This window comes from Chelon labrosus, assembly GCF_963514085.1.
Source record: "Chelon labrosus genome assembly, chromosome: 16".
NCBI lineage: Eukaryota > Metazoa > Chordata > Actinopteri > Mugiliformes > Mugilidae > Chelon > Chelon labrosus.
In genome coordinates this window covers 13,310,285-13,332,115 of record NC_140349.1, presented here as the reverse complement: position 1 = coordinate 13,332,115, position 21,831 = coordinate 13,310,285, and the positions used below count along the sequence as shown (strand labels likewise).

The 21,831-nt window shown below is 44.7% G+C and overlaps 1 protein-coding gene across 2 annotated transcripts; it reads right to left on the bottom strand.

Moving 5' to 3' along the window:
* Positions 1-318: 318 nt before the first annotated feature.
* On the bottom strand, positions 319-21,318 carry LOC311501830 (ankyrin repeat and IBR domain-containing protein 1-like). Of its 2 annotated transcripts, XM_084563864.1 has the most exons (21): positions 21,156-21,318; positions 17,320-17,654; positions 12,638-12,809; positions 12,370-12,501; positions 11,681-11,872; positions 10,831-10,948; positions 10,471-10,691; positions 9,886-9,974; positions 9,648-9,792; positions 9,346-9,506; positions 8,761-8,849; positions 7,438-7,568; positions 7,207-7,341; positions 6,992-7,078; positions 6,820-6,886; positions 6,455-6,600; positions 5,689-5,867; positions 5,519-5,570; positions 5,276-5,332; positions 5,001-5,124; positions 319-4,678 (listed from the first exon to the last, which is right to left on the bottom strand). In XM_084563864.1, exons 2-21 carry the CDS (start codon positions 17,505-17,507, stop codon positions 3,192-3,194), a joined length of 3,972 nt encoding a protein of 1,323 aa, XP_084419990.1. In that variant the 5' UTR covers positions 17,508-17,654; positions 21,156-21,318; the 3' UTR covers positions 319-3,191. The 2 variants fall into 2 exon arrangements, with proteins under 2 accessions (XP_084419990.1, XP_084419991.1); XM_084563865.1 differs by lacking the exon at positions 5,276-5,332.
* Between the last annotated feature and the right edge of the window lie 513 nt (positions 21,319-21,831).

The window sequence follows — 21,831 nt, the reverse complement described above, 5'->3', positions numbered from 1 at the left end:
TCCTTGCCCAACCAACCCTGCCCATTATCCATTGCAAAGAATTATCTATTCCCACCTAAATGTTATGAATAATTCTCCATCTTGTTAACGATACCTCATACATTTAATTTGTACATAGGTGAGCATAATCACCTGTAATAGCTACTATTATCACTGACATCATTTTATGGCCCTGTGCTCTTGTTTTACAGTAACTTAATGAGCACACTGTCCAGGCACTAAGTTGTTCAACACTGAGTACTTGAAATGCTGTCCCTAACCCTTGCTATTGTCCATTATCTATGTCTCATGTAACACACATCACCTAGAATCATGTACTCTTGTTTGACTCACGTTTATTTCAGGTGCACGTATGAATTCATCTGCTTCCAGAATTGAAACAAATCCCACTGCAGCACACTTTCAGTTCATTTTATTGAGAGTAAACTTTGCACTGACACTTTCGTTTATAGATTTGGCCGCACATCAAACCTTTCTTTAGACCAGCAGGGAATGTATCAAGTATAATCTATGAGAGTGCAATTTCTGTTCTTTTTTTTTTTTTTTTTTTTAGTTCTGAAGTTGTTGGTTGAGGGAGCATTAAATTATAAACATCATGTGTGGTGTACAAAATGACCCCGGACGCTTCGCTCAAATTCTAAATTAGGAAATGAAATATAATGAAGCCACCACTCCCTCACAGCTCCCCTGACAGCCCCCGGATTAATGCAACACATGAACAGCATGCCTGTGCAAAAATTGGGTGCCTTCACCGTCACTCTGTAAATCCCCACATTCCTCAGGGAACAAAGTGTGAAAAGTTTCGGGGTGACACCAGCTGCCCTCACATCTCAGCGGGCTTCATGAAATATTACAGGCAGCACCAACAGCCTGCTCGGCACCTTCAGTTCAGTGATCAAGAAGGAGAAGGTGTCACGTCAGGGTCTGTCACTTCAGATCTCACACTTTAAATAAAACTCTCCCAGATGGAGACATTTCAGCTGAACTACCTTATCTTTGTCTGGCATGCCATGAAAGTAGCATTAAAACCGCATTATCGTCATTTCAGAGCACCAAATCAAATCTCGACACAGCAGGCAGTGTTTGATTCCTCTGTAAACATTATAGCTGCATGGGCAATAAAGTTTCTTAGACTGAGGCTGGACGACGACCCAGGAGTCATATTTCAAGGGCCTCAAGAAATCAAAGGTCAACAACGCTCACGTGAATTGTTTGTTAATTGTAGCGGAGAATGAATGATTCCTTCACAAAGCTGCTTCTCACTCAGTAAAATGGCCAAAACACGGGCAGCTGAAGTGATATAAACCACAAAGACAAATTATACTGGTGAACTTCAGTGCATTCGAGTGCCGTTTTCTCCATCGTTCGTTTGCAAACTCCGCTTCGCGTGGTTAAAAATTTATGATACTAATAAATACAAACAAATAAACACGACCAAAACAAAAAAGGCACACGGACCAAACAACGCTGGTCTCGATCGGAAGAAATGTCATCTCCATAGTGAGGGATTAAAAAGGATAAATTACAGTTGAAACCCAACCCGATACTCGATAACAGCACACTGCACCCGCTATCAGTAGTGGAAAACGTTTGATAGTAACGGTAAACGCTGCAGGTATGAAACCTTTGACTCCGTTTCCTTTTTCAAGATATTTTGACGTTTGCCTCGGCTCCGAGTCGATGTGCAAAACTCTTAATGCCACAGTGTCGCGTGTTCAGCCCTCACCTGATGTTAGCAGAGGCTTCACTGCTGATTAAACAGATGAATAAATGTGTGTGGAAGCATTTCTTCTCATTTTAACACCATGTTTTGTCAGTAAATTCTTCTACAGTGCGTTTCAGATGACAAGTGATATCAATACCTATGTTTGATGAAAAACCCATTTGACTCATACAAATAAAAAGTGTACTACAGTATTAAGTCACATATTTACAGTGATGTAGCATATTTATTTTACTTATTTATTTTATCATTAATAGAGCTGTACATCTAGTGATTATTACGCTTTTAATACATCTGAGCATCATTTTTGAATAGTATCAGCTTAAATTGCACTTTCTCTCTTCTGCATTAAATTTACTTACTGTTATTTTAAAATACACAATTTATTCAGTCCGTTCTGATTTACCTCCTCTATAATGTATTCCCTCATTTAATAGCTGGTTTCATTTAAGTGAAATCTGGTGCCAGAATTAGAAGTAAGGCAATTTGTGTTAAGAGTTTTGCACACAGAAGCAGATACTGAGCCAAAGTGACAGTAAAGCACTGCTCTACAGATGATGGATGACGGCTCCGATACAGTCAGAGGAGATCGGAATATATGTAGCAGGGTGGTGCAGTGGGTAGCAACAGACATCACCCTCTACACCGAGTCTCCACTAGGTTTAAAGGTACTGCTCTGATCTTCCTGCGCAGAGGAACAAAACTATTTCTCTCAAGCAAACAATCCAGCGCGCTGTAGCAGCTAACGCAGCAGTCTGGTGTAACGTCCTGCGTCGCAGCCTTCCCTAAGGAAAGATCCGTCGTGTGTTGGCACTAACAAAACAGGCACAGTGTGCGTGAAGGTCCAAAAATCTTTAAAATCAGGCCCTCTGATTGTACAGCACGCTAAACAGGCTCCAGGGTTACAGCTATCGTCGTATATATTTGGCTCCTGGAGCTCTGAACAGGCTCGTGGTTGGGTTCGTTGTGTTAATCAAGTGTTGCTTCACGAGGCTAGTTTGGATTTCAGCATGGTCAGCACCAAAACTTCACCCTGAACAAACTGACAGGACAAATACGAGAGGCAGGGGAATAAATAAAATAAGAAAACATGTAGCATTTTATGTGTCATGATATCAGTAGCTTTTCCATCGACGTACTCCGATTTAAACACTCTTTTGTTTTGAAGTCCAACTTGTCTGTTTTTAGAGCAGACAAAAAGCACTTAAATATTATGAAACTGCGTGTGACATCATCTTTACTGGACAAAGTCCGCAGGGCTTCATGTCCTCTCTAGATACAGTATAATACATACAGTAAACACTCAAAACCTCAAAGACCTACATCTTTAACAGAGGCGTCACCACTATACTCTCCATCAGTGCTTCTCTCTTTCTCTTCTCTCTACTCTTTGATTTCTTTTCCTCATCATACTCTTTCACTTCCTGTACTTGGCTCAACTTTCTCTCTCTACATTGTTCTGTCGCTGTCACACTAGGTGTTCTTGCTCTTCCCACTCTTCAGGTGACCGGCCCTCCTCTAACTGGAGGACGAGGTCAGAGTCTCTCTGTGTGGCCGGGGCGGTGTGTGCGGGACTTTCATTTTGGGAGTGTGAGCACGGGTGTGTGTGCGCTTCGTCCAGCGACAGGTCAGCCACACACCCTGCATCCACACCCTCAGCTTCCCCAGCGTCTCTGTTTTCTAGCTCCAGAGTGCTGGGCCTCGACACCGCCACCGCCACCACCGCGGCACCTGGTGGGGTACTCGTCAACCCTCTGTCCACTTCTGGCTCGCCCTCCAGGGGCTGCCAGGTCGGGGCGGGGGTCACATCCCTGGAGGTCTGGCTCTCGGTCTCAGTCTCTGTGTGCGTGTCAGGGGAGGAGTCGGTCTCTGTGGTGGGTGGGGAGGGGATGAGAGCGAGGCTCTGGGGGTTGTTCTGGGGGTTGATGTTGTTGTTAAACCAGGCCATGATGTTGTCCAGCAGCTGAGCGCTGGCCGTGGCGTCCAAAGCCTCCAGACTCTGAGGGTCGCTGGGGGTGAAAGGCCCCCCTGGAGGAATCACTGGCGAAAGCAGCAGCTCCGGCTCGAGCTCTGGAGATGGGAGGCACAATTGGGCAGGAGGCTGAGGATCTGACTTAGAGGGGCGTTCGAGAGCGTAGGTAGCAGGACGCTCTGTAGTGTAAGAGCTACTGTGTTCTGGGCAGGGGTTGTAAGAGTCGTCGGGTTTCGGGGCGCTGTCATACGTGGCTGTTTGTTCCCGGTTATATGAACTAGGATGGACGGGGTTTTGAGTGCGTTCTAGTGCGCAGGAGGCACTGTGTTCAGCCTCAGCTAAATACGCACCGGAGTGGCAGTAAGTCTGCTCTTTGCTGTCATAGCGAGAATCTGTGATGGTGATATGATCGAGCACATATGGGGCGGTCAGTGCATTCTGGTCTTGTCTATGGCTGCAGTCGCTGTAAGCAGGTTCAGTGGTGTAAGGAGCCGTGTGGTTGTATGTGTGGTGCGAGCAGAGCTGCTCCTGTGTGTGTGTGTCCAGGTCGTAAGGAGTGGTTATGTTCCCCAGTTTCATAAGGCTGTCTCCCAGCTCCAGCAGCTCTGCACTGAGGGAGGGAGGTGGGGGAGGGAGGGGGAAGGAGTTAGATATGGACGGCTGGGAGGTGGAATCTGTCCTGTTAGGGGGACGAGGAGGGTCCAGGAGAGAAGTGGGGAAGGACGAGCCTCTTGCCCCCGGAGGACCCTCGATGTTGAGAGAGTGCAAAGCGACATCACCCAGGTCTCCTCCAGGACCCAGCCTCCTCTCTTGTCCTCTCTCCAGCTCCATCCTCCCCTCCATCCCTCTCTCCAGGACTCCCTCCAGGCCTCGCTCTCGTCGGGACTCCTGGAGCGACAGCTGGATGGCCAGGAGGATGTTGGGATCGTCTTCATCAAGCGAGCCCAGCGCTCTTCTGCGACCCTCAGTCCTCTCTGTGCCTTCTGAAACACAAAATGTCACGTTAAAGCTAGGACTGCTTTGAGGAGCTTCATTACAAACTGATCTCAGTGATCAATGCCTGTGTGCCTCAACCAGATTGATGGAGCAATAAAGTAAAATCACATTTGCTGGCTGTCAGGTGCAGTGACAAGTCACAATTTAGGATTATGAAGTTTGTGCAAACACACAGCTGTAAACATCTGTATGTTGTATACGTTGCATACATGAGTGAAAATATTACAAACTGTAAAACTTTATGTCTTTTGGATAATCCAGTTTCTACTATAAGGCATCATATGAGGCTACGATAAAAGCTTGCCAGACCTGTGTTGTCACTCCTCCTGCTGGTCTCTGGAGTGTTGCTGCTGCTTCTAAGGCTGTGCAGACTCAGCATGTCTGCTCTGCGTCGGGGCCTGTGTCTGCGGCGGTACTGGATGTCAGCATAATCCTGCAAAAAAGGGGCATTCAAGTTAGGTCATTACAAATCCGACGCTAAGCAGCTGTCTTGTAAGGCTATTTTGTATCGAGCAGGTTCACAATCTAAGGCAGAAGTCAGCTCATGCACTTGCACATTATGCCAAGAAACTATGGTGCATTACCTGTGACTGTCTCTCTCTTTGATCTCCTGCTCCCAGAACAGAGTGACGACTTCCCATCTTAACACACATAAGCAAACTGTGTCAGCCACCACCATAGTCATGCATTAAGGTGACCTCATACAGATGTAGGCCACCAAGCGTAGGTTTACGAAGACGCATAGAATAGCTAGAGCAAAAGCTGAGCAGAACAAAATGAGTTAGTGTTTCAGTGTATGGTGTGACAAAAGGAGTTCCTCCGTTTACCTCAGGGGAGGCAAAGCCAAGGTACTCCCAGTCCCATGATCCTCCTGGGTAACTGAAACATAAAGAGTGGCACGTTTGAAGCAGATAACTTGGTTTCTGTGCAATTTGTAAAAAACGTATTTATGCCCTGTGCAGTTTTATACAGCATGAGTGTTTAGGTTTCAGCTTACTTCCTGCGTGGAGGCTCAGGTGAGTCATTGGGAGCGACACCACGGGCCACCGACGCCAGGAACTCCTGCCTCTTCTGCTGCACCAGACGAGCTGCACTGATTATCTTGTGGCACGGTGTGCGCAGGTACGGCCGGTTGACCTTTTGGGCCAGATCTTCCACCACCATCTCCAGGTCAGTCTGGAAAAAGACAGACAAGATGGTAACTTCCACCTGCTCACTCAGACTGTAGGTGAACAATAAGTAAGAGAAGACTATTTCATATGTCTGAAAACATTACATCACAATCACTTGGACACTAAATGAGCCAAAAACATGTGCAGTAACTGTGTTGAAAAAGTAAAATACAAAGGCTTGTTTTTACAACATTTGTATTACCTAAACAAAAGCAATTAACTTAACTCTCTATTAGATGCATTAAAGTATCAAGCTGCAGCAAGAGTTTAAATCTCCAGTTAAATCTCCTGCGGCTGCGTCTCTTAAATTACATTTCCTAAGTTTCCATGATCATTTTTGTTGATATTTATGATTCTTAGAGGATGAGGATGACTTTCTTAACACCTTGTTCTGCCGTCTAGCATCACCGCAAAGATAAATAAACCGATGGAAATAATTTACTAATAAGACTTTCGGTTTATTTTCTGCTCATTAAACCCTTCAGTTCATCCCTGAAGGGTTTAGTGAACGCAGTACGCTGAAGGAATAACTATAGGGGCTTTAAAGTCGTTAGTCTTGTTCTCGCAGAGGACACATATGTATTAGATTACCTGCATGAGCTCAAATATCTCTTTCTGGGTGCTGCCTTGCTGCAGGAAGAAGCCGTATGGATAAGAGCACTTCAGCACGCGCCGCGTCTTCAGCAGCTCACACACGCCGTCCTCAATGAAGCGTGTGTCTGGAGGAGTGCCTTCACCTGCAGCCGGATCGATAAAATTTATATCACAGCGCGCTCAGGATTAATGTATTATGACCAAAACAAGGCAAAGTCAAGGCTTTCAGGATCTATTCACATCTGGGCAATTCCAACAAATACACTGTTCTTGAAAATGACTTGCAGCTGACGAGCAGTTCACTCAGACTCCATTTGGATTCAGCTCCTTTCAACGGGGCAAGATCAGGGCAAGGCACTTACGACTAATGAAGGCTCTGCTCAGCTGCTCCATCTTCTCTTTAGCCGTTTTTAGCAGCTTCTGCTCCAACTAACACACGGCAGACACAAAGGAGATATGTATCCAACATCAAGAAGCAGCTTTAGAGGCCGCCTTTGCGTTGTTCTAAATGTGTGTTTATGTCAGACGTGTTACCTTGTAGCTGTGTTCATGGTTCTTGAAGCGAGTGTAATAGTGCATGAAACGATCCAGCTCCTGAAAACTCTTGTGCTTCTTCTCCGCCTGTAACAAATGTAAACTATTTCAGGCCAATGTCTTTGTGGGCGAGGACGTTACGAATGCTGCAGGGAATTTGAACATGTGCTTGAATTTTACGACAAGCGGTGTATAAATGTGGTAAATGTTTATACCTCCACAGTCATCTCTTTGGACTGCTCCTCTAGCTGTTGGATCACCTCATAGCGAGTACAGCGATAGTAGCCTCCTGTTGATGAGCTGTGCTTCTTCCACTCCTCCAGACAGATCCAACAGAAGTCATACTTACACTAAACAAAGAGGGAAACAGTTAATTATATAGTGATGACCATTCTTGCCTTTATCTTTATCTTTACAAAATCATGAGTCATTATCGGTGTGTATACCTTGGCACACTGCATGTGGTTGCAGCCCTCATTCTTCTGAATGGGCGACTTGCAGTTGGCACAGGGTTTGGAGTTGGTCAACAGCCATAGGCAGTTAGCAGCATCCTCATAGGCCTCGCTCACACCTGCCACTGTGGAAAGCACACACGCACACACACACACACACACACACACACACACACACATGCACACGTTAGTTATGTCTCCACTGTTTAACACCTGCCCTGCAGATGTACACCACCACACACATTTGGCAAATATCATTGACCTCAACAGCTGCCAGTACGTTGTAAAATATATATTAAGACATCCTGGTAGGAAGTCCTGACGGCTGCTGTTAAAAGACGTCTTTGATGATTTGAAACCTTATCTTTATTTAACCAAATTAATGATGCAATGTGAACTTTTCGTTCTCTGTGCATCTGGGGCAAAGTTTCAAGATCTGTTGATGTTCCAGGAAACAGTAACGCCTGGTTCTCGGAAGAGCTACAAGTTGAAACAGCAACAACAAAATCTGCTGCATGCTTACGCTGCAAATCAACTATGTTTTCTACAGAAAAATGCATTTGAAGTGAAGAGGGTGCAATGAACAAGGATATATTTTGTAGTTTTTATTATTTTTTTTCTGAGGAGAGCGAAGGAAGCAATCCTGTGGGGACAGGCAGAGGCTGCAGCTGCATTAGCCTTGCCAGAGTATAAAGTTGGTGGGGACCAGCATCCAGCATTTTAACTGCCTAGAGCAAAAAGGGACCGGTGGTGTCTGCTCAAATTGCTCTTCAACACCAACAGAAAATGAATCTGCCATAAATTGTGTGGACTGTTGTTCAACACTGACATCAGTCCCTGTGGGGACTCATGCGTGCAAGAAAATCTGGCTCATCAGTTTGACAGAGTTTACTGGGATGTTCATCAAACCCAATGATAAACTGGAAGATAAACTATTCACATGGCTTCATATTACTTTGATGTAGTGTTATTCAGTTTTGATTAGTTTGTTTTTGAGATGTCTTAGAGCCAGTCGGCACGCCAGGTTTGAAACGCCCACCTTCATGAACTGGGCAGGTTGCTCTTAAACATCACAAAGCAGTAACAGTTTTCTTGGAAAGAAAGACCAGAAAACTCAGATTCTCTGTCAAGAAAACAAGGGCGGAGGAATTTATTGCTTCAATTGCCCTATAATTACCATCAACACTGATTGGACGTCCACACAAAAAAGTGGCTAATTTTCCCTTTAACTGCCTTATCGAGGTGCCAGCTTACTGAGCTGCAGCTAAAATGATCCCCGGTAACACTAAAAACACAAACAAAACAGGACAGGCTTACACTCCTCAGGCTTCATCTCTGTGACTTTCTGGAGCCAGTTCCTCCACATCTGACAGTCACATGGCTCATGGGCTTCTCCAAGGCACTCCCTGCACACAGGGAGGGTGATAAGCAGAAAACGGAGTATGATAAAATACAATGCGCTGAAACTAAACCAAAAGGACATTGGGAACTCTTTTCGAGAACTAGAAAGAGTAGAAACGGGCACAGAATGCAAACATACATTAGGAAGGAAGTAGAGATTAAATAAATAAAAAGATAAATATGGAAAAAAAAAAAAACCTAAATAGATTAGAGGGGCCTTTGTGGGCATGAATAAAGAAAACGGGTATTTCCAGTTTCCAAAATTAAAAAAAAAAAAAAATACTGACAAAACCTGAATGCATAATAGAGACATTGTTCACACAGTAACTGTCTTCCAGCATTGTGTGCCTCTGAAATAAAAGAGGTGAAGTAAAGTGTGCAGCTTAAATATTATACTGGCAACCTTCTCTGTTACACGTCAGTAACAATGTCAATAAAACATGAAGAGGCGACTGTGTGAGGTGAATAGCAGTAATACAGAATACCAAATCATGACATTACCAGCAGAAGAGGTGACCCTTGCCACAATCAACCGCCGGGGAGGGCAACAGGGGGAAGCTGTGTGGATCACTGTCCCCAGGGCCCGGTCGGGTGAGCCTCACTGCTCGCTCACAACGAGCCGCAGGACACCAACGTATGGCTGGGTTGTTCTCCACAAATGCCTGTTACAGGGAAGGACGAGAGGCAGAGGCGAGAGGGAGAAATGTTAGACGGGGAATGTAAAGAGAAAACCAGGAAGAAGCAAACAAAAATAAAGGAAATGTGTAACAAAGAGATATTGAAAGTGAATGTTGTGTTTCTACCTTGATGTCAAACTGTAGATATCGCTGGTCCATCTCTCTGGAAACGACACTCTCAATGACATGCACCGGCACCAGCTGGTAGCACTCATACGCCGGACAGAAGATATTGTGAGCGTCGCCCTCCTGGATCTTTACATTGAGGAACCTGACAAACACGCACATGCACAGAGGAATAAGTGAAACAGATTTGCTTTAACACACACACAGTAACATCTGCACACAAAGTTCTGGGCCTTACCCTTCCCAACAGGCTCTGCAGAACTCGTGGCCACAGGACACGTCCACTGGATCCTCAAAGACTGAGATAGAGCAGAGACATATTCCACACTGCAGGGAGACAAAAGAGGTACAAAAAAAAAAAATCACACAATTCACACATGGGAGGGACAGTATAACAGCGACATGTATAAAATATTCAGCTGCAAAACCTGATCAGGGTTTTCTGAGACTGTGCTAATTAGTGTTTTTGTGAACACACATTGTTTTACCGTGTTAATTTTATGCAGCTCTTCAGGTAGAAGGAGCCGACAGAAAACCTAGAAAGCCTGAGCTGCTATTGCACCTTCATCAACCACAGTGGACCAGAAACTAATCTTAATTCACAAATACAAAGAGCAGAAAGAAGAAGTATTGCTACAAAGTTGGCCCTTTGCTTTAATGAGATTAGACATTAACCTAATATCATCAGACAAATCAATTCAATCCGTCTGCTAGAGAGAACAGGACATGTACCGTTTACTATATACGGCTTCCAACATACATTATGCTGATAATTTATTTTTTTAAGCTCAAAGATCCGAGTACTTCTTCTCCCACTGCTCACCATGGCCAGGCTTTCCTCTCCAGGTGTGAGGCAGCTATCGGTGGGGGAAGTGAGGGTGAGTGTAAGGGGTGAGCGTGGCGTCCTGGGAGTGCGAGGGGAGGGCAGGGTGTCCCAAGCATTGTAGCCGCTGGGTGGCGGGGTGGGCATGGTGACGCCGGAGCGCTGGCAGCAGCCCTCAGCGTCAGACATCCAGGCTTCCAGTAGCTTTTCTCTGTCCCAGTCTGAGAGAAGCAATCAAATATAATTAAGAGGTCAAAGACAAATTACTTATGTAATTGTCCCTAAATGCCGTCGTCATAACGACAGAACTGTGAGGGTCAGACATGAATCTCCTCTAGTAGTAGTGGTGGAAACACACACCGTGTGCTCGCAGAAGGGCCTCAGCAGTGAAGAGGGGGGCTTGCAGCATGTCTGCCGTCTCCACAATCAACATGTCCTTCAGCCTGCGCAGATCCTGAAGCTTCAGTCCCTCGTAAGGCTAAAAGGATAGAGACAGAGAAATGTTAAGTACATATTGAGAGAAATAAAATGAAAGAGGAAGAACAGAAGAAAAACAGAGGGTCATATGGAAGGCAAGGGCAAATCGAGACAGGAAGAAAGCTGTACTAAACAGAATCAGGAAAAGTATCAGACTGAGTTATGTTTAAGGAAGTGAAAAAGATAATGTGAGGACTGGGATGTGGGGGCAGTGAGGGTGGGGGGTGGTTTTGGTGGTGGGAAAGAGATTAAGTATTAGCATGGATTTGGCTGCAGGAAGGAAGATCAAACTGCTATCAGCTGGCAGCAGCAGCTGCTTTATGCCTGTGCTGGTGCCCTCAGTTTAACCAGGACCCTGAGAAACACGATGTGAGGTGAGTGCTTGTGTTTACTCGCATAGTTATACTTGTAAGAAATATTGTATGATGTGACCTGTGAAACGAGAATATTAACAGATGCAATTTTGGTGATAAAATATGTGTGCAGACCAAGAAATACCTAAATTACTATATACATTTATTCCAAGTCAAGCTACAAAAACTAAATCATAAAGCCTACATTTACAGGAAAATACAAGGCTCCGTCTTGGTGGCATCTCTTCCAGGCAAGATGCCACCACTGCAAAGGACATTTGCTGTGTAGTGAAGGTTTCAAAGACGCAACAGTGATTTATAAAGCTTAAAAATAACTCGGGCCTGCAGGGAACCCACAGATCCCGTAACCGTGGTCTCACCTCCTTGTATTGCAGCAGGTTGGTTTCACCATGTGCGTCTGTGTTTGACTGCTGAGCCGAGGAGGAGGAGAAAACCATCTGCGACTCCAGGCTGAGGGCCAGCTCGGTGTGGTGGTGCCGCTCGGCGTGGTCACATGGCGTCAACTTGTCCTCGTCCTCCACAAAAAGGTCCGCCTCACTCTGGATCAGCAGCTAGGAGAGGAAAATGGGAGCAAGAGGAGATGTATTGTTAAGAGAGGAGGAAGAAAACTGAGGGACTTGAAACAAAAGACAACAAGAGAAGCAAGAGGTGAGAGGAAGGGGAGCAGACAAAGAAATATGGTAAAAGGGATCAAATTCAGTGGGAGTCAAGACAGTTTTGTGAAATGGAGAAAGATTAATATACATGTGAATAGAGACAGTTAGAGAACAGGGAACAAAGAGAAGAGAAATGTGTTCTGACGTTTATCTTAAAGGATAATCTGTGGGTTATTTTTCTCTTATAAGAGTCAGGTTTAGTTTATTTATTTTTAATTCCAAAGCTTTAAAATCTTTAACACTACTATGGCAAATACAGTAAAAACCGCCACAGGGCTGTTTACATATTTTACTGGCTGTAAAATCTAATCCAATTATATAAATATGCATCAGCTATGCATAAAATATAAATCATTCTAATGCGAGCATGGGTTTCACAGACGTCGTCTCACCTCCACGCAGCTCTTCATGCCTGCAGCGGCAGCGTAGTGCAGGCAGGTGCTGTGGTGGTTGTCGGTGGCGTTAACGTTGGCCTTCTCGTACTGGCCTCCTTCCAGCCTGGCCCCGGTCCAGCTCAGGATCATCTGGCAGCAGAGGGACACGCAAACAAAGACACATGCTTTATTTGTATTTAAACTTTACTGAAAGCACTGACTTCCAACAATACACTTTGTTCACACCAGTATTAAACCACCTTCGCCCCTGCTCATGCGCTTGTACCTGCAGGCAGTCCGCACGCCGCTGCTCGTCCCTCTGGGGTCGGGCCAGCCGTGGCGACAGTGCTCCCTCTGGCAGCAGCAGGATCTGTGGGCCTTGGCACAGCACGTGGAGGCATGTCTCATTGTGCACATTTCGCTTGTTGGGGTTCCCCTCTTTGCTGAACAGGAAGGACCTATACAACGAAACAGAAGGAGCAAGGACGAAATGAGCACAGAGGAGTTCAGTCATTATATTGGAAAAGAAGGTTTAAGACAGGCAGTCAAAGGGAAGGTGGAGAAGAAACGAGAAGCAATCTTAAGAGAGACAGATAAGAGGAAGAAGTAGATGAGTGGTGATGACAAGAGGATAAAGCATGGAGGTGAAATGGACGGTAAAATGATCGTTGGTGGGTAGGAACAACAGTAGAGGGAAGCAAAGCAAGATGGCAAAATATTGACTATTCCTGTTTAACATCTCTGAGATAATGGACATGCTGGCTGACGGGTGTGTACACACACACACACACACACACACACACACTCTCAGACAGCGGGTGATGGATGTGGGAGTTGCACTGAGAGCCAGACCATGGTTGCGGTTCTGTTTAGTAAATAGTTTTTCTCTGTTGTTTGTCTGTCAGAACCTCCATTTCCTGATTAACTTTCCGCTCTTTCATTTGCCTCTACAAGTTCAGCTTTTTCCATCATTTTAAAAACCAACATATCGTTTTACACCCTGCTATGGTGTCTGCACGGAAAAGCTTAAATTAGAAGTCTTTTTTTTGATCAGAATAGCTTCACATATTGAATTATACTCTCGGCAATATAAAGAAAAAAAACAAGATCCACATGATTCACAATGGTTCAGACACGCTGCTTTTTCTTGGACGCAGCAGTAGCCACTATTGAATTAGAGTTTTATTTTTTTTTTTTTTCTGCGTGCAGCACTTCAGTCAGTTTCTTCCACTTTTGAACCTCTTATCCCGTCAGCCACAAACCCCTGCAGCTTCGCTCTAATGACGGTGCACTGCCAACTCACCCGCACAGCAATAATCATTAATTATTCCCCCTTGACTCGAACCCAAACCCCCCCACCACCACCTCTACACACATATACGTGGACAAAGCCCCATGTTCAGGATGAATGGCCCTAATATCAGTTTACTAGAAACAACAGGCTTGGGGGGAGGTTGTGAAAGCTGTAAATACAACTCAGATTCTGCATTAGTTTGTCATGTGAGACCAAAAGAAAACAGGCTGAAGACACTGAACGGCCAAAAAAAAAAAAAGTTTACAATGAGTAACCACGTTGTTATTTACATATCTCTAAGACTGTCCGCTCGGCTGTTGTGGAGGAAGGGCTACACTTCCTGAACTGCACCCATTTTTCCAGGAATAGGTCTACTTGTGATTTTACAGTTTGCACATCTCATGGGATTACGAGCCAATTAAAACCACAGAGACGACAAGAGGTGAGATACACCCGTATGTGTCAATAATAAAAAAAATTAAATAAACTCAGACCCAGCCAGCTTCTACAAGCCCACACTCCTCTGTCCTCTGTGAATCGTTATTTTGTCTGAGATTTCTCGGCCGTCTATCCGCTCGCCCCTGTCCAGCTGAAGTGCTGGAACAAAGAAGCATTTCCTGTGATACTTATCGGGAGCAGAGCGCTGCCTTCAGCACGCCTCCCTGGCCCATTATAGGTTAGTAGGAAGGAACACAAATAGCACACCATTTGATTCACTGCGTTATATTCCCAGACACATTAAGCAGTTGTGGAGTCACAGTTTTCCCTCCTCAAAACACACACACGCCCGTGTGCACACATGCACATGCACGGATAATTGACTGGCCTTTTCAAACGGCTTCCTCTGACCCCCCTACCCCCTGTAATCATGGAAAGAAAGGGTAAGAGAGAGGAAGAGTGCGAGGAGGAGGAGGAGACGAGGACAGCTATTGAGTCACTGAATCAGCTGTCTCGGTCATGGGCAGCAGCCTGATTATCTCTGCAGGAGGTAAAAAAAACTCCATATGTTTTCTAGTTTAACCCTTTTCTTTTATGTTGTGTTAGACTAAGTCACTTTAATTTATGGTTTCTGTCTGTCAATGTGTGTGTGCGTGCAGCTGTGTGCACCTGTCTCCAGCGAGTGTGCATGCAGTAAACCTGCTCACAACACTCCGAACAATAACCATGCAGTGAATTCAAATCTGTTAATACTCTTAAAGAGGCGCCGTAGTGATTTAGCACAGCACTTTCATTAAACAGGGGGACTCAAAGGAAAGCTACTTAAAAGAATCAATAAAGAAGAAGAAGCAGGAATATATTTGATAGATATCCACTGTAAGAGACAGACCCCGAAAAAACAAAAAAAAAAAGAACGCTGTATCCTACGATTCCCAGAATGCAAATATGACCTTTCATTAGGCCAAAATCGTTTCTTCCTGCGTGTTTGAAATCTAACGTCCAATTTGAGACCACAAAGATGAGCTGATTGGAAAGCTCCCTTCAAAAACCACAGAAAAATATTATATAACTGTTTTCAAGGCTTCGACAAGATACTCACAGGTGCTTATTCAAGTAAGTGGGAGAGGTGGAAGACGTATTTGGTTTAGCCACTTATATAAAAGTACAAATACTGCAATGCAACAACAAGTAAAAAAAAAAAAGCCTGCATGAAAAATCCAACTTAAGTATGTGCACAAAAATGTAGCTAAAGTATTAATATAGTAAAATGACTGGTCTGGTCCCTCTGACCGATTTATTATTATATGTGACACCATGAGACTATTATTACCAAGTCTGCTGCTTCTGCGTACTGCTGCAGGTAGAGCTAGTTTGATCTAGTTTTGTATTCAGTGACAGTAAATACAAAAAAACCCAGCTCTGCTACACACACCTGTTTTAAGTTTTAAGTTTTTTGCCTTAAAATGAAGTGATGTGAGAAGTTTGGAGAGGAATAAATCAGTATTTCAGAGAGCTGTTAACAACTCATAGACATTTTTAATGTATATCCGACTACACACTGCTGTTTGATAAACGTCAAAAGCTAAAAAGGCTGTGAATCGTCTTCAGAAATGTGTTGTATAAAGCTCGTTATATTATCCTTGATGCAAAATCATCATCTTCAAAGAAACTAGCGACTGACGTGTTGAAGTTTGTAGTGAGGTAGCTACAAGATTAAAACCACAGATAAAGTGAACAGCATTTATCATCTCGTTACAATGCAATGTTCAGATGGAAAACATTCGGTCCTGGACAAGTATGACCCCACCTAAATGTAGCTGCTTGACCAGACACCCCAACTCATACCAATTACACGCCCTGACTGCAGCTGCTAACCTTAGCTGGACAATGCGCTGGAGAAACTTACTTAAGAACAGCTCAAAATACAAAGACTATCCCAAGATGGAATAAGCCCAAGTCCACAGAGTCCCCTCCCTTTACTTCAGCTCACAGGACCCAAATGGCCCCACTTCTATCGTTCCCCGATAAGTCAGAACAGGCATACACAATGGAGAGCCGAAGTCCCGCCCTTCTACTTCCGGTCCATGGGACCTATCTTTCGAAAAAATATGAACGGGAGTTAATGGAGAGATCATAATTATTTTTTGGTCCCGATCGAATTGTGGCATGAATTTCACATATGATGTGTGTGAATTTAAAAGATAATTTTTCACGTCAAGAGATAAAAATTATTTGACGTAAATAAGCTGAACAACATTAGGTTTTGTATGAGATCGCTTAGTGAACTACATCTCTCGTCTCGAACAATGTACGTCACTAGAGAACTGTGGCTGTCTCCTTGTTGAGCTTTACCGTCTTCTTCCAGGACGAAGGCAGAAGCATCAAACGAGGTGAAAATCATTATAAATCGGGTCATGTCGAGAGCTGTCGTTACACGAAGGGAGTTTTTTGGTCGGTTCTGTACGCGCCAGCATGCGGGACTTGTAGTTCGTTTAATTACGTATTTTCCATAGCGTTTTACTTAACTATCTTGCGACAAACTGTGACATTCTTGACATGTAAAATCATTTTTTATTCTGGAAAAACAATATATGTATAATCCAAGGCACAAAGTCGATCGGGACCAGAAAATAATTTATCTTTCGCCGTAGACTGCCGTTCATATTTTTTCGAAAGATAGGTCCCATGGAGGCAATCGGAAAGGGGCGGGACTTCGGCTCTCCATATGAGGCCAGTGGTTTTAATGTTTTGGCTGATCGGTGTAGTTCCCTCTAGAATGTAGTCGAACATCTTCATGTCAAGGAACATAGTTAAATCATACTCAAATATTGTATAGGACTAAATATACTTAGTTGGTTTCCACCGCTAGTCAAGAGCTGCATATTGCCGTTATATATCCTACAAAGGAAGTGCTGTTAAGGGGTCTGACTGTATCTGACTGCTACTGCTAATGCACTTTCCCTGCGCCCTGTAACATCATTTACATAATGCGACAGTATATGTAGCAGGCCTCTTTGGACCCTTGTACATTAAGTTACCTTGCTTGCCTTAAAACGCAATTATGAAAACGGTGATTCTCGGAAATGTTTTTAATCTGACATGCTGCTAATTGTTATTCAGTCCTAGTATGACTCATTGCCTTTTGTAACTGTTTGACTACATTACAAACCGCAGCCTTAAGAGCGACTGTCAGATTCAATTAAACTGTCAAACAAAGCCTAAAACATGAGCGTTACCTGAGCAGACGTGTCATGGCATGGCGGCATACATAATGCAGGGCTGTGTTGTGCTGGTACTGCTCTCCATATGATGCGTTAGGGTCCAGGCCGTCCCTGAACTGGGGGTTGCCCTCGTACAGCTGCCAGGCCAGGGCCTCGTCGCCGCTCACGAGGGCCTTGCGGAACTTGGTGGCCGTGTTGCCCATTGCTTTCGTGCCTTGCCAAAGGGCCACCTAAAGGGAAACTGCGGCAGATGCCTCTCTGCCCACCGGCCTGCCTGCGCCTCTCTCTTCCTCCTCCCCCGCTCACCACAGGTCACGACTTAGAGCAACATGGTTCGGCGTTTTCCTTCCCTGAAAATAGGAGAGGGAAGATTAATTGGAGGAAAATGTTGGTGGAAAGAGGGCTACAAGTGGAGGCAACAATTAAGTGGAAATAAAGGCTGGTGATGGCAAGAAAAAAAAGGAAAGTAAGAGAAAGATGGAGGGAGAAAGAGACTCAATCAATCAGTCCTTACATCGATCAGTGATGACGTTATCTTACCGGAAACAGAGGGACAGAAAAAAGAAGCTAGAAAGACCGAGATAATCATAAAGAGGGCAGGCCAGAGAGGAAGGTTAATGATATCCAAACCATCGATTTGTTAGTCAGTAGACGAAAGGCATGGTCAATATTACCACAGCTGGCCACTGTGAGTCCGGCTTGGGTCACGCTCGTGAGAAATTTGCATACATTACAATGTTTATGTGCTTTTCAGCCACCGGGAGCCTGAGATCGCGTCGAACCACGCGACACTAACCAACATGCTGAGACACTAACAGAAAGAATCACAGGAATTACAGCTATGTCTGCTCCAGCAGAGCTCACGCTGCCGCTGCAGACCCACGAGTTATCAAGATCTTTTCATTTTCCTCCCATCCCGTCCAATTTTAAATGCATTTTATTGGCAGGAGGAGCAGTTTTTTAATATCACGAGCAACACAAGAGTAATAACAGTGTGGAGAAATGGGACAGATATGGGAGACAAACAAACACTCTTTCTTGTCACATACTGTACATAATCACTATCTTTATCACTCTGTTGTGCTCCATTTCCTTTCCCCATCTCTCCTTCTTTCTCTCACAAACACACACACAGAGTTTGGTCCGTCTCTAACAAAACGCACGACGTTACATCCTGTAACGAGTACACGGACCTGTATGTGTGTATTGGGCTGTTGAGGGTATCATTACAGTCTTCATTCTATGGCCATCTGTCTGAGCCCTCACAAAGAGCCTCTTTTAGGCCGGCTACAGTTGGCCGCTGGCTGGCCGGGCTCTGGAACATTTGAATAAAGTGGCTGGCTGCCTCCCCTCTTCTTCTGCCTCCCTCTTCTATTCAGTGACAGACAGGGAAAATACACCCCAACAGACGGAGACATAAGGGCTGCACAGAAGCTGCTACCGCTGGCAAATAATAGCCAACATTTTGGAAGCTGTGCTCTTGTGATGCATTGAGTAGCCCAGTGTGTTTGTAGATATCTGGAGGCAGGGTGACGGTGGTGAAGGGGGGGGGTTTACTATCGTTAATAGGTCAGTCTGTCTGCTTGGCTCTCTGTTTTGTGCACACTGGTTTACTTCCAGTTCACTTCACTTCTCTGCGAATCTCCGCCAGTCTCTCTCTGTCTCTCATACTAAATAAGGACAGGAAGTCTGGACACGAAGGAACTTTGGAATTCCAGAGAGCGCCGGTCCTGCTGTTTGGCAGCAAAAGCGTAACTACTTGCTATAAGGAAAAGCGCACACGTCATTCGGTGGTCGGGTGGAGTCGAGACCTAGGAAGTGTTTCGCCGCTTGTTAATTGGCCACTCATCCTGTTAGTCTTAAACTCCAGCCAGGACGCAGGGATGTTAATGAAGTTACACTCATACCAGAGGGGAACTCAGAACAGGCCTCCAGTGCATATGGCAATCCCTATTTTAGGCAACTTAATGACTCATGAGCTAAAGAATCCCAAACACATGAATGATGTCTGATGATTCCCGTTAACAGGAACCCGGGTCATCTAACTTGTACTTCTCAAAAACGCAGTCAGCAAAATACATGTTTAGACAAAAGACTGTTTTTAAAATCAAACGCTGGAATGTACACCGATCAGCCACAACATTAAAACCAACCAACCGGTGACGTGTATGAGACTTCTGGGAAGCCTGGGTCCTGGTATTTATGTGTTCAAGTGTGCATCCTGGCGCACGTATGCGCCCCCAGGCAAGTGACACATTGACACCCAGCTGTCCATATGACACAAAATAAAACACTGTTATCAGACCAGACCAATTTCTTCCATTACTCATGGTCCAGTTCTGAAACTGAAATGTCCATTTTAGGCGCTATCGACAGTGGACAGAGGTCAGCTTCACTGGTCTGCGGCTACATCGACCCATATGCAACAAACTGTGATGATGCACTGCGTGTTCCCACACCTTTCCATCAGAACAAGCATTAACTTTTTCCTGCAATTTATGTTGGATCGGACAAGCCTTCGCTCCGCCACTTGCTTCAGTGAGCGGTGTCGCCAGTTCATGGCTTTTTCCTTCCTTGGCCCATTTTTGACAGGTACTGACCACCGCAGACCGGAACCAGCTCTGAGCAACCAAGGCGCTTCAGTTTTGGGGATGTCAGTCGTCTAGCCATCAACAACTGGCCCTTGTTAAAGTCGCTCAAACCTTTTCCCTTGTTTTTCCTACTTCTAATGTCACCTGTGAGGATAAAACGTTGACTTGCTGCCCTATATATCCCGCTCACTGACAGATAATCGGTGTTAAACACTTGACCAGTCACGATGTAACGGTCGATCAGTGTACGGTGACAATTTGGGTGTTGGAATCACCTGTGGCTAAAATATGACTTTTCAAGGAATAAACTGCTTTCATTCACTTTACAGTCTCTGACTTTTTATAGCCTAATTGACTGATAATTAGAAATAAATCTAACCTAATGTTTGGTCAATAAAATGCCAGAAAAATAAACAATCGCAGCACAGTTTCATAAGATTTTACAGTTTACAGTAATATAAAACAGAAAAACAGTACCTGTTATCACACTATTGATGAAAAATATTTGATATAGATGTACTAACCTACAGATGGACTAATCATTTAAGATCTAAAGACAATAACCATTAAGTGCAGCCAAGCCATGGCTTCAGTATTTCTGTCACAGTGTCCTTATAATAAAAACAACCACAGGAGGTTCGTTGCACTTATAAAAACTCTGTGTCAGCTGTTACACATCAACTCTAACACCTCAGTGACAGTATGGGTCGTGATGGTGCTGTGTAAACTGCAGCCGGACAAAGTCTGGTCGTCAAAAGAGACATAAAACTTACATGAGTTAGAGGCAGGAGCCGCGTAATGATACACCTCAACAGCAACCAGAATTAGCTAGGCCACCGTGCATGAGCTACATATCCAGGTCAGACCTCGTGTGGTTATCCCTGAAGTGTGTCAGCATGAAATGGAGCACAAAACAAACCCGACTTCTCTGTGCATGTTTGTGTCCATGCGGCCCCTCGGTTAAAGCTCCTTTGTTCAACACACACTGACAGCCTGTGTGAATTACTAACCCGACTAGGTAGCCGCTGTTATGTGTGCAAACGCTGCCGGTAGAAGAAGAAAAGCTTTACAGTCGGTGTGAGCCTTTTTTTTTTTTTTTTTCACGGGGGTGTAGCGGCGCCGTAGGTTAAACGTTAACACCCAAAGCGGGCTACCTTTCAGCCGTTACCGAAGCTAGCATACCGCCTCTCAGGTTAGCGCGTTCTGTTAGCTTCAACTACCTACAGCAGGACACCACCAAATCTCCGCCGCTTTACTCACACGGCTGTCTCACTTCGTCACTAGTCGTTCATTCGGGCCATTATCTTGTCACTGTCATTCGCATCCCCGGCTGCCGTTCCGCTGGACCATCCTCTCTCTGCCACCGGACCCGGCGGGGACGACGATGATGATGCTGCTGCTGCTGCTGACAGCGGAGGGGCGAGACTGACTGGGTTCGCCTCTGTGTGTTGTTGTTGCTGCCAAAGAGGGAAGCGCACTGCGCATGCTCCGCGCCATCTGTCACACGGAGGGCTCTCACCCGATTGGTCGGCTGTCTGACGACGCTGATTGGTCTGCGTGAGTGCTCAACACGTCCGGGGTTTCAACAACAAATAAGTTATATTTTAATTAAATAACACATCTTACGCTTGGTAAATTTCATATCCACAAAGTAAGATTGTTAGGTTTGTCTCTCCCAAACCTAAACATGTTTTATTATAAAACAAAATATTAAATATGTACGTAGAAACTCAATAACTTAGACTTAGACTTCTTTAACGTCCATAAAACTTACATAAAATGGAAAATTGTCTTTGACAGTGGCATAAAGACATACAAGCAACACACACACATCACAGACAGCACTATGCACAATAAATAGTTGAATATAGTATATAGGTAAAAAAAAACAACCTCTGAAATCAGTCCAGTTTGCGCCATAAAGAAGTAAAATATG

Bases quoted from the DNA above. Each gene is read 5' to 3' on its own strand.
- LOC311501830 (XM_084563864.1), bottom strand. From the start codon at position 17,507: ATGGGCAACACGGCCACCAAGTTCCGCAAGGCCCTCGTGAGCGGCGAC. The intron at 12,502-12,637 runs GTACAAGCGCAT...CTCTGCTGCCAG, and splicing joins GGCGTGCGGACTGCCTGCAG to ATGATCCTGAGCTGGACCGG. The intron at 4,679-5,000 runs GTCTGGCAAGCT...TTTGTGTTTCAG, and splicing joins CAGGAGGAGTGACAACACAG to AAGGCACAGAGAGGACTGAG.